General features: G+C 36.3%; 1 protein-coding gene across 3 annotated transcripts in view; it reads left to right on the forward strand.

The window, feature by feature from the left end:
• The window catches only part of znf462 (zinc finger protein 462), a 96733-nt gene extending 84656 nt beyond the window's left edge, over nucleotides 1-12077 (forward strand). For all 3 annotated transcript variants that reach the window (XM_015337355.2, XM_006627049.3, XM_015337362.2), the window contains exons 10-13: nucleotides 1575-1798; nucleotides 3250-3412; nucleotides 9111-9234; nucleotides 9483-12077. In XM_015337355.2, coding sequence (XP_015192841.2) covers nucleotides 1575-1798; nucleotides 3250-3412; nucleotides 9111-9234; nucleotides 9483-9699 — 728 coding nt within the window. In that variant the 3' untranslated portion in view covers nucleotides 9700-12077. The remainder of the gene's footprint in view (nucleotides 1-1574; nucleotides 1799-3249; nucleotides 3413-9110; nucleotides 9235-9482) is intronic.
• Nucleotides 12078-13519: the final 1442 nt, after the last annotated feature.

Below are 13519 nucleotides of genomic sequence, written 5' to 3' on the forward strand. Positions count from 1 at the left end.
TTTCATCATACAAAGTTGCGTACCGAACAGCACAATGCAAAAAACCTCATACTATTGGAGTACCAAGGAATAAGCAACAGAGCTCTGTGAATTCTGCTTCCCTTTGCAATTTCCTGCCTTTATGAGGCTGGGTTTTCAGCACTTGTGGTAATCAAATCCAAGTTCAGATCAAGAGTCGTTGTTGAGAAGGAGATGCACCTTGCCATTTCAAAAATACTTTTTTTGGTGAATTATGTTAATATAATTTATTACATTATTATTTGTCTCCCCCCTTTTTTAAAAAACATTAATGTTACATTTTTACTTTTTCTAAGTCATTTTATTTGCAATTTACAAAGATGTTTACTATAAAATGTATAATCACCTTGTAAAGTATTGCACTGCCATAGAATGTATTTTTGATGCAGGGAAGGCATGTGGAAAATTTGACAGGTCAAGGGAGGTATGGACCCAAAAAAGTTTGGGAATCCCTGCTTTACCAATTTGATTCACCAGTCAGAGTGGGTCCATCGTACTGTGAGGGAACCTGCACCAAAATGAGTGGATTGAAGAAGCAGAAAGTTGACAGTGAATGTAGAGTGTTCAACAAAGAATTGACTGCAAAATACTTTTTCACAGAGGTTGGAACAAAGGCTGTATGTTTAATTTTTAAGGAAAGTGTCACAGTGTTCAACAAATACAATCTCAGTTGGCATTTTTCTGCCAAACATGATAGCTATGCTAGCAATCTGTCATGCGAGGAGCGGGCTGAAAGAGCTTCCAAACTAGCCGCTAGTTTACTGGCGCTGCAAAATTTATTTTTCCGCACAACATGCATCTCTTTTCTTTTGATAATTTGATAACCGCAAGTGCTGAAAACCCAGCCTAACAAAGGCAGGCTGCCTGCCTACGTATAAAATTGCTAAAAAAACAAGCCACTCTCTGAAGGGGAGCTTTTGAAGGAGTGTATGATAGAAACCGCAGATATCCTTTGTCCAGAGAGTAAGAGCAAATTTGAGAAAATAAGTTTATTACGCAGGTCGAGGTAATCGGTGAAGACTTGGCTTGTGAATTGAACGTCAAGTTTTTTATTTATTCAATTTTCATTTTTTTTCTCTCAGGTTATCATTAACCTTGAACTAATTAGCTTATGTTGGATTTTAAACTTATATAGAGCATAAGCTATCTGTAACAGTAGCCTGAAGTTGCCCCCTATACAGTTTCAAAATTTTATGTGGCCCTTGGGCCAAAAAAATGTGCCCACATCTGGTCTAAGACCATGTCTTGATAGTAATTGATAGTGTTTGTTTTTTCTTTAATGATTATCTTGATTTATCTTAACCTTCATGAGTAAGATCAGCAAGACAGATGTTTTTATTAGCAACATTATACATTTTCCAGTTTAATGCACTACTGGGAAATCAACCTGCAAAGCTAATCAAAAAAGTAAATGGAATAAGCACGGCAAGAAAAACTTTGGCACTCTGCCTAAGATGGTGCAACAACCTGATGTTCTTAGGTTATTCAAAATGTAGCAAGACTTGGCAGACTGTGACATGATCTTGTGAATTACCTGCCTTTGTTCCTCCGTACAGAGGAGCGAGTAGTGCCAATTGAGGTCTGCCGATCTAAGCTGTCCAGGCACTTGCAGGGCATCGTGTTTCGTTGTGACAAGTGCACCTTCACTTGCTCCAGTGACGAAAGCTTACAGCAGCATATTGAGAAGCATAATGAACTGAAGCCCTACAAGTGCCAGCTCTGCTACTATGACAGCAAGCAGCGGGAGGAGCTGGAGAACCACCTGCGTGATGAACACAAGGTAGGTATCTGCAAGATTGACTGCAGCACTGAAAATGGTTGGAGTAGTTAGACTAAAACATGTTTCATTACTAGTGGCATAAATTGTTTTGATCTTGTAGAAGTCTTTTTAATCTGTACACAGTTTTCTGTCTTTCTTGACATCAATGTGCTATGTGACTCTTCTGCTTAAATTAACTCTTTTTCTAGAAAATTAATTATTCTTAAAATTAATCGGTGTGTGCGGGGAGACAACATTGCACACTGCTTTCAGCCCCACAGGCACACTTTGAGTAATACACATTTCCGTTCTGCCTCCTTTACCCTTTTAGAATTATTTTGAAAAGCAAAAGTAAAAGTTAGTTAAAATAAGTATGAGCTTTGTGAAACCATTTACCAATATGTTATTCCCAAAGGCTACTATATGAGTATTATATATAACAACCAAATGTCACAGTATGCTTTGGCTATGTAACTGGCATTGTCTGGCATGAATTTAGATGGATTAAAAAAAAAAGAGTAATTATTGGAGTTAGGGTTAACAGTATTGTTATTGTACAGTTGTTTAAAAGATAGTGGTCTTTTCCACCTGTTGTTTTGATGTACACCATGTACACATACACAGCCAGAGTTTTTTATCAGTTCTTTCATTTTCTGCGGTAGATTCTCCAAATTACATTTGACTTACTATAAGAATTGTTGTACTGTTTTTTTTTTGCCAGCAGTCTATTCTTTTTCTCACTTGTGTTTTATACAGAGGACTCCTTCTCCCAAGTGCCAATCTCAGCTTTTAGTTTCTGTGTATAGGTGAATGCACTGTACAAAGATTCATATAACTAAATGCTTTTTAATGTAAGTCATATATTTTAATGTAAATGCTTTTTAATGTAATTCATTTTTCATATTTGTTATTTTATTTTCCTCAATTCATTCACAATTAAAATCATCGTAATTAGTTCCTAATTGTATGATTCAACACAGTTCTTACTTCAAGTGGAACATTTTGTTTTATCAAGATTCAGTACTGGTACAACAAAGGAATGAAGTTATGGCATATGATTTTTATTATCAATAAAAAAGTTTGCAAGTTATTTTATAGTACCCCCTGCCCAATATCATGAAATTCACCCAATGCTAACAATTTTTATCACAAAGGATCCTAAAGCACTTCACTTATAGGAGGCGACACACTTTATCAACCACTGAAACATAATACTCACCTTGGTGAAATGTGGTGGCCATTTTGCACTAGCAGCCCCACTACACAACAGATCAGATCGAGAAGTGAGGAATCTTCTCCAATTGAATTAAGGGCAAATTTTAGAAATGCTAAATTGTTTACATCCATTTGAAACTAGACAACTTGTCAAGTTGTTTCTTGAGGAATCCAAGATCATCATCACTGTCTGATAAAGTGAATTCCTCTTCATCCTTTTTATTTTTAATGTTTCACACACTTGTTATATCCTAAAGGTAAGCCGAAACTTTGAACTGGTGGGACGAGTGAACTTGGACCAGCTGGAGACCATGAAAGATAAGACAGAGAGCATGAGCAGCACGGAGGAGGAAGAGGATGACGAAGAAGGAGATGAGGAAAATGAGGATGAAGAAGAAAATGAAAAAACTGAGACAAAAGGTTTGTCATAAACAGCCATTACAAAATGTGTTCAAACTGAGATTAGTTGAGTTTACAAGGCCTTTACAAGGGCTGGTCTCCAGTAATACAGTAGCTGAAATGTTTTTTAAACCCCATTTTTAGCATTTCCAAATAGAAAATTAGTTATATTTGCATATCACAGAACCAAACTTCATACTTCACAAAGTAGTTTTGAAATCATTAGTATAACTTCATATAAACTTTGTGACAGAAATGCATTAGCTGTGAAAAATATTTATGCACACCTATAGAAGTGAACATGTAGCAGAGCGTGCTCAGGTCATTGCCAGTGTTTTGTATTCTAATACTTTGGTAACAATTTTAGAATGCGTGTTATCATGAACAGGTGTTTTGATATTTTCTTTCCGTGCTTTAATTGTATTGATATACAGTGCTCTAGGGAGGAGGAGTTTAACCAGATTTTTTTTAAAATGCTGGATAAATAGAAATGCAGGCAGTCTACTGATCTGCCCACCTTCAAGCACCATATTTAATGCTTCACAGACGTTTTAAGAGAGGTTTTGTGCCTCTGAAGGATATAAAAGTTTAAAGTTCCTGGGAGGTTATTATGTCGCTAGTAGCAGAGATTGTCCTGGTTGACTCATTCCAACCCCTTTTCTTGCTATGAGAACTATCAGCTCTAGGAAGGTGACAATTCAGGGGACTCGTAAAGTGTACAGATGCAGCCATTCAAAATGCACAGTACAACCTTGTACTGCGCAAAATTACCCACAGTTCACTGCAGTGTCCCGCGGTACTTGATTTTGCTGGCCAAAATGACCGACAGGGGCACTTGTGGTGCATTGGTTAAATGGTGCAACACTTAAATCCTCAAAAACTGCTTGTGTTAATTTGTTTAAATCACAAAATATCATATGTAAATACCAGCTATGTAGTACTCCACATTGTGGAATAATAGTTTATTTTAAAGGGAATTGGAGAAACTAGGAACTAGAGAAATCAAGAAAGTTTTTTTTTCTAGAATTAATAAATGCACATCCTGTTCACTGGGGTAATTAAATCCACACTGAGCAATCTCCAATATGTTCAGAATTTGACAGCCAGAATCCTGATCGGGTTGCATTATGCCTGTCTTCAAGTCCTTGCACTGGCTTCCTATCAGGTTTCGAGTCAACTTCAAAATCCTCATCCTCATTCAGTACCTATCTGGCTTATTATCTGTCTACTTCCCACCTTGCAAGCTTTGTTCATCTGACTCTGGTCTTCTAGCTGTTTTTACACCCTACTTTATTGCTTTGAGATGCTACTTTTAAAGGTGCCATATAAAATAAAGTTTTTTATTATTGTTATGGAGAAACATGATCAGATTTTCCCTGGTTCAGAAAAAAAAAGATCTAAATTATACTAGTTTTTCACTCTTCTCACACCTTCTTTGCTAAATGGCTTTGCATCCTAATGTGATCAGTCTAACTACCTATTTTCTGAACTTTCTCTATCCGGCTAGATTTATAATTATTCTGAAAATTTTATTCTTAAAATGAGTGATTTCTAAATACCTATTTCTGCTGTTAACATCTTGCAGCAACTCTTCAACAAAATATACATTTAGCTCAACCTGTTAGTTCATCCTGCTACCAACATTGAATATAAAAATCTCTAGATTTCTATATATATATATGTCTTTATTTAGTGGTTTCATTTTTGACAAAGGTTAATTTTTGAAAAATTTCTTTTATGCATTGCAAAAAACTGACTTGCTTTAACAAATTATATTTACAAATCCTTTTGCCTGGCAATCTATCTGAAAGCCCAACCATCTGAGAAACCCTCCATGAAACCATGTTTGCTATTAATTCATATAAGGCTCTCTGACAGAATTAGTTTTTTATGTGTGCTAATTTTCTGACTCTATCCCATCAAACGTTCTTACTCTGAAATCCACCTGATTATTCAAGCCCCTCACTCTCTGCCAAATCTATTTCATGTTTGCATGTTCTTTTGTAACACACACCTTTCTGTGATTTATTTTGTACATCTTAGCTTTTGCAAGTGTTCCTGCATCCCTCTTCTTTACTATGTCTAGTCACGGCTTTTTTCTGTTTGCTTATTTCAGTAACACTCCATTTCTAAAACTTTTTGCTCATGTGTATTTTTACATTTATTTACAGCTCTAGCACTTTAATGTCCTAAATTTTCATTTGCATTAATTTGTAGACTGAATTTTAGTTTTAGCCTTAAAAAGCTTAAGTTTTCTCTATCTTTTGTTTCTTTTGTCCTACAACTGTTGTCATTGATCACATTGATCAAATTATTGCACTTGTCATGACTTCTTTCATTCACCCTTTCCTGAACATCTATGACAAGCAGAGATAGTGCTGTCTCTGGTGTGATCTTTTGCAGCTGAAATGTCACTGTTTAAATGAATAAGAAATTAGATTGCTCATAAATCGAATCACTTATTCTACATAAACACAATGTAATTGCTCCCCGAAAATGCTCTTTTTCCTGTTTGTTTAAAGTTATACCAGGCAGTGGTGGACGGAGCGCTATTTTGTCAGCAACCTGTTAATCTGCTTAACACCTGTAGAAAAAAATATTTTATTTCTGTATGGAATGCGTGTTGCATTTACAAAATTAAAGTGTTTCAAATGTTTAATTAAGAAGTACTTACAGCTTACACAACGACTCAGGACATTTCATTGCTGGTTACCTTATATTTATTTTAAAAAAATGAAATAAAAAATAAGATACAATGACGTGTTCCTGCCTAACTCAAACATTGCGTGACTTTAAAAGCTGTAAAAAATGATTTAGATTGCAGAAAGACACCTTGCTCTTACGTTTTCTCAATCCATACATGAAGTTAATTCATGAAGGATTCATGAATACATGAAGTGCAGGGTTCCTGCATTAACACAGTCTGCTTATAACCTCTGCCTCTCTAAAGAACATATATTTTCACTTTCTATTTAATTTGCAATTGATTTACAGTGCCTTGCGAAAGTATTCGGCCCCCTTGAACTTTTCAACCTTTTGCCACATTTCAGGCTTCAAACATAAAGATTTAAATTTTTTATTTTATGTGAAGAATCACCAACAAGTGGGACACAATTGTGAAGTGGAACGAAATCTATTGGATTTTTGAAACTTTTTTAACCAATAAAAAAATGAAAAGTGGGGCGTGCAAAATTATTTGGCCCCCTTGCGTTAATACTTTGTAGAGCCACCTTTTGCTGCGATTACAGCTGCAAGTCGCTTGGGGTATGTCTCTATCAGTTTTGCACATCGAGAGACTGAAATTCTTGCCCATTCTTCCTTGCAAAACAGCTCGAGCTCAGTGAGGTTGGATGGAGAGCGTTTGTGAACAGCAGTTTTCAGCTCTTTCCACAGATTCTCGATTGGATTCAGGTCTGGACTTTGACTTGGCCATTCAAACACCTGGATACGTTTATTTGTGAACCATTCCTTTGTAGATTTTGCTGTATGTTTGGGATCATTCTCTTGTTGGAAGATAAATCTCCGTCCCAGTTTCAGGTCTTTTGCAGACTCCAACAGGTTTTCATCCAGAATGGTCCTGTATTTGGCTGCATCCATCTTCCCCTCAATTTTAACCATCTTCCCTGTCCCTGCTGAAGAAAAGCAGGCCCAAACCATGATGCTGCCACCACCATGTTTGACAGTGGGGATGGTGTGTTGAGGGTGATGAGCTGTGTTGCTTTTACGCCAAACATATCGTTTTGCATTGTGGCCAAAAAGTTCGATTTTGGTTTCATCTGACCAGAGCACCTTCTTCCACATGTTTGGGGTGTCTCCCAGGTGGCTTGTGGCAAACTTTAGACGAGACTTTTTATGGATATCTTTGAGAAATGGCTTTCTTCTTGCCACTCTTCTATAAAGGCCAGATTTGTGCAGTGTAAGACTGATTGTTGTCCTATGGACAGACTCTCCCACCTCAGCTGTAGTTCTCTGCAGTTCATCCAGAGTGATCATGGGCCTCTTGGCTGCATCTCTGATCAGTTTTCTCCTTGTCTGAGCTGAAAGTTTAGAGGGACGGCCAGGTCTTGGTAGATTTGCAGTGGTCTGATACTCCTTCCATTTCAAGATGATCGCTTGCACAGTGCTCCTTGGGATGTTTGAAGCTTGGGAAATCTTTTTGTATCCAAATCCGGCTTTAAACTTCTCCACAACAGTATTACGGACCTGCCTGGTGTGTTCCTTGGTCTTCATGATGCTCTCTGCGCTTTCAACAGAACCTTGAGACTATCACAGAGCAGGTGCATTTATACAGAGACTTGATTACACACCGGTGGATTCTATTTATCACCATCAGTCATTTAGGACAACATTGGATCATTCAGAGATCCTCGCTGAACTTCTGGAGTGAGTTTGCTGCACTGAAAGTAAAGGGGCCGAATAATTTTGCACGCCCCACTTTTCATTTTTTTATTAGTTAAAAAAGTTTCAAAAATCCAATAGATTTCGTTCCACTTCACAATTGTGTCCCACTTGTTGGTGATTCTTCACATAAAGTAAAAAATTTATATCTTTATGTTTGAAGCCTGAAATGTGGCAAAAGGTTGAAAAGTTCAAGGGGGCCGAATACTTTCGCAAGGCACTGTATATCTTCACTGCAACTCTTAGTATAAAAACCTGTCATGTTGCTTTGAAGGTGCAGTTATAAGTGCTGTTAGGATATAACTTGCTTGCCTGCATCACCTGAATAGTTTTGTCTGTCAGAGGGTTACACCATACACAAGAGGTTTTGTGGCTAAGGATCTGCGCCTGTGGCTGGAAGGTTGCCGGCAGAGGAATCATACTTCGTTGGGCCCCTGAGCAAGGCCCTTAACCCCAGCTGCTCCAGGGACGCTGTACAATAGCTGACCTTGCGCTCTGACCCCAGGCTTCTCTCCCTGTCTGTGTGTCTATGTGTCTCATGGAGAGCAAGTTGGGGTATGCGAAAAAAAGAATTCCTCATGCCAGAAATTGTATAGGGCTAATAAAGTTAAGTTATGTTATGTTAAATAACCGGTCACCAGTATAAACCAATACTTAACAAATTCCATTTAAAAGCATATTACCAGTTCTTTTGTTCACAGGAAAGCTCTTTAACACTCTACCTTAGATCATGTCAAGATTGAATCCAAAACACAAATTGCACAGATTGTGTCTCCTGTCCAACCTCCAAAGCACTACATACATGATAACCATAAAAGTGCCTTTTTTTCTTCAATTGAAGCCTAGATCTAAATTCAATTGAGCACAACTCGGAACACAGTGATTGAAAATGGGTAAATACGAGAGTAAACATAATGAAGACAAGACTTGTGCACAATTTGCAAAACTTGGTTGCAGGTGTAATCTATAAAATGTTATTTATTCCATGTCTTCCTATAAAGGAAGAATTACCAAATTTTATATATTAATATATTTTATAGAATTAAGCATAATATTTGTAATAATGTAATAATTATGTACAGTACTTCTATGGACTCATATGGTCTTCAGTTAATTCTAAAAAAAAATTATAAAAGGGATTCATCCCTTCCCTTTACTTCAGTCAGCACTGACCCACCAGTACAGGGCTGTGTTGCTTGTGGTATGTTAAAAGATAAGTGGGTTAAAGGCATGAGATAGGTAATGAAAGGCATGAAATATTATGTAGCAAAGTTCCTAGTCTTTTTTTGTTTTTTTGTTTAATTCTGGGTTTATTTTTCAGAGGCACCGGGTTCCCCAGGAAGTAGTTTTTCGGTGTGCAGCGAGAAGCGCTTTCCTTGTGAATTCTGTGGCCGCACATTCACACACAGTGTAGAGTGGGAGCGCCACGTGCTAAGACATGGCATGTAAGTCCTCTGTAACAGTGCTTCAGCTCTTCTTTCAGAGTGGAAAGTTAGTAAAAGCCCACTCTTGAAGAGGTATTTCCAGTTTTGTTGTTAAATAATCAAAGCAGAAACAGTTATGTTTGGTTATTTTTTAAGATGTATCCATTGCATATGTAACACAAGTTTTCAAAATTCCTAGTTTGGTTATGTTATTGGTATTTGTAGGTAATTTCTTATAGATTTTTAATTTTTGTGTTCTTTCTTTTCAGGACTATGGGCAGTAGCGGGAGAGACCCTAGCATTATCCAAGCAATAGAAGCAACATGTAAAGACACAGGACCAACACTGGCCAAACTGGAAGATAAAGAAGACAACCACTCCAGAGATCCTGTAGAGATGGAAAGATGTTACCGACCTGAGCTGGCAAAAGTTTATACAGAAAAGGAGCAGGAAAGAGAGAAGCCAGAGACCAAAAATAATACTTAAGAGGAAACATTGTGTTGTAGCGTTGATATTTACTTGAAAAACATTGGGGAAACTAGAAAAAAGGCTGCTTTTCAAACTTTTTTTAAAATCTTTGGAACAATATTGGGTAACCATTTTGGGTGTTATTCATTGGACGTTCTTAACTGTGTTACATCTTACTTGTACTTTTAGCATTTTTTTAATCACACAACCTTAAAATGAGTGACATGGTCCATAGGACAGATGCTAATATATTGGTAACCAATAGTGAATGGTACTGTAATTTTATCATTAAGGTCAAATCTTTTGTAGTAACAAAGTAAAAGTTCATTTTCACTTTAATACCCTTGGAATATTCATGAATCATGAATAAGTATGGGGTACAGTGAAGCCTTATTTCCCCTAGTATTTATACTTCCAAGTGTTCATACACAGCTAATTTTTGCTAAATCTGTGTTTCTCTATTTTGTGTTAAAGGATTGTATTGCTTCTGCTTGTTGACAATGACAGTGATTCAACACTGTGCATGTTTTTTTATTTTGCTGTAGGAATGGTTCCTGTGTTGATTTGACCTGAATGATGCGCAATTACAGGGTTTACATTTAGCCTTCAGTGTTAATTTCCTGTAGCAAATTAGCTATAGGAGTGGTTGTTTTCTTTTGTATGAATATATATAGTTTTATAATTTTAAATCTTGTCCCCATATTTTGTAACAGATCGCTATACTAATCCAGGTTTGTCTGTCTTTACAGATGTAGCTAGGAATTCCCTGCTCTTTGTAATTTATTAAAGATAACTCATATTGCTGAACCATCAGTTATGCCCTGGTTAGCATGTTAAAATAGTAACTAATACTGAGCTGTTGTCTCTTATCTTTCCTTTCTTGCAGTTCTCTTTCAATAAAATTGTTTTCTCTGTTAGAAATTGATTTCTTTGAAACACAGGCCTTGAATTTTACCCTGAGCAGAATTCCAAAAATAGCTGGTTCTGATTGGAATTCATGCTATATAAACTTTGTTTCATCATTATTTAAAATAAGTGTTAAAATAGCTGCTCACTTTAGAATATGATATTCATTATACTCATAGTACCTCATAAACTAAAGAACTCTATTTGCATCAGTTCAGTGTTTTTCCTGTATTACTGAATCGTGCAGTGACGCACTTTGGTGAAATCTAAAGTGCACTTTATATCTCCTTATCCTCGTGAGCAGCCGAAGCATTTAATAGACTGCTATGATAAAGTCCAAACTAAAGCAAGAATCCTAACTTTCCTCCCATGGATCTGCTGTTGTGCGAGACAGTGTGAAAAGAGTGGTTTCTCTAGTAAGAAATTAAAAAAAAACATAACTGGTGTGTTGTAGAAAATGTAATAACTTGTGTGATGCATTTTAATATTTTTAACAGAAATCTTTGCTAAAGGAAATTCTTGTCTTGTTGATGTTTGTTAAACTTTAATGAGACTGATCTAATAGAAGTGAGCCGGATCTGTATTCACTAGACCCTGCTGCTCAATGCCCTAAAGCCTTATTAGAAAATAATAGATGTTGCTGATATATATGTTGGCGTATGATTAAAATATTTTTTTCCCTTACCGACCAGGACAAATAAGAGTTGGAGCCATAAAGAAAACATTTAGACAGTAAATTCTGTTCTCATTACCAGAACTCTCAGGTCCAGGATAAAATGGCCTGTAGTTGACTTCCTTTGCTCTCTTTCTTGAGCAACAAATCAGTGCTGCTATCATGTATGCCCAGGTGCCGTGAGACAATGTTTTGGGAATTCCGCATGCTATATCAAGTCGTGTTTAGAAAACAAGCTACTGTACTTGTCATGTGTACTAAACTGTGGTGTTTCGGAATGGATACGCTGCCCTTTTTTGTTATTACCAGCCGTTGTTATAAAAAATATAAAAATACATTACTGGAGATTTGCATTTCTCTTATCTCTTCACAGTTCCTGTACTACTTAGTAAAAAGTTTATTATTTTCGGTATTAAGGTGTGAAAATACTTTTGTTTCCCAGCCTACTTTACTGTAAACATACAGTTCCTTGCTTAAAGATGGCATCTGCCTTTTTTAGTGAAAGACTAATAAAAAAATAAGCTTTTAAATGGCAGCTTTTTTGCGGATAGTACCCTTAACAACACACTGGAAACTTGTATATATTTGTTTTTTTAATTTTTTTCTTACATTTATTGGAGTTTACCATAGTTTAATGTAGCTCCTTCATCCTGCCTTTCCTGTGAAAATCAGATTCCTGAAGGTGGATTGTGACATTACCTAGAATGGTTGTTTACACTTTTTTCCATTTATTTCTGGATACTATGTAAATATTGTAATTCATTTGTCTTTTTTTAACTTGTTAATAAAGTTATCTGATAACATTATTCTAAAACAAGACTAGTGTTTGTTCATTGTTGATGTAGTTATTTTAAGGCTTTTGTAAAGCAATATTTTGCTAGTGGTTTCCATTTTGGGAAAAGCACCTTCAGTGAAGTTGTTAATTCTGAGAAATAACCAGAATACAGGTCACACAATCCAGATGTGATGCCTTTTTTTTTTTTGGTTGTGTCTTCCATGAGGTGTGCAATGTCTTTTTCTGATGGATGAAGCTGCCAATGAGGGAGCAGAATTTGTAAACATTGAAGTTCAATTCATAAACAATACTCCTTCAAGGCAAGTAACTGTAAATTGATAAATGTGGTATAAAAAGTTAGAAATAATTGGGTTTTGTAAGACCTACAAAGGGGTATGCAATACTCACAAATGGCCTTATTTACTCTGTATTGTACTGGCATTCATTTTTTCATTCTTAGTTGAGTGCATTTTTCTTACATTTTATATCTTATTACTATTGTAAAATGCATCACTACTGTAATAACAAATTGTATTCACCCCCTTCCCACTCAACTAACTCTTGCAGTTTTTCTGTTTCTTTCTTACAATTAATTTTCTTATCCGTTTTCCACAAGACACATGAAAAATTAGACCAATAACATGGTACTACTGAACTTTTTTTTGTTATTAAAATGTTTTTTTTTATTTTGGAATACAGCATATACAGTCACAGTCACAAACAGGAATTACTCTGATAACAGGTCTACACACAATGCACATTTAGCACTTTCCTGAAAGAAACTAAAGAATAACCCATAATGTACCTCTACACACACACATTAATTATTTGTTAACCAAACAATACCATTAATACAGAGACTAGTGCAGGTTGAGGGAAGTAGATCCACAAGATGAAAATGCTGTGGAAATGGGTGCCCACATTTTCTCTCCTACATCCCAGTCTGCGAATAGGCAAGTTTGTTTGGCAAATGTGGAAAAGGGTGCCACTAAAAATTTAGTGACAATAGGTGAAATCAGGACTATAGAACCTACGAGTATCAACATTTCCTGTACCCTATTTATCATCACTTAATGGCTACACACCTTGAAAATCAGTTATCTGGCTAACTGGAAACATAAATATGAAGTAACTAAAGTAACTAATGAACTTTTTGTTTTCCAAGTCATAAGTGAATACGTAATAAGGATCCCAAAGTGTTCCATATACAGTGCAGTCTAGATTAAATCTCAGCTCAGATAAAAATAATCAAAAATAATACTATTACAAAATATTACGGTTTGGGTAATCCATCCATGCATCCATTTTTCTTACTACCTCTTCCACTTCAGGATCACGGTGGAGCCAGAGCCTATCCCAGTAAGCAATGGGCACACCCTAGATGGTACACCAGTCCATCTCACACACTAATGCCAGGGCCAGTTTTCCCAGAAGCTAACTACTAGTATGTCTTTGGACTGTGGGAGGAAACCAGTGCACTCAGT

This window comes from Lepisosteus oculatus, chromosome 3, assembly GCF_040954835.1.
Source record: "Lepisosteus oculatus isolate fLepOcu1 chromosome 3, fLepOcu1.hap2, whole genome shotgun sequence".
In the NCBI taxonomy this organism is placed as follows: domain Eukaryota; kingdom Metazoa; phylum Chordata; class Actinopteri; order Semionotiformes; family Lepisosteidae; genus Lepisosteus; species Lepisosteus oculatus.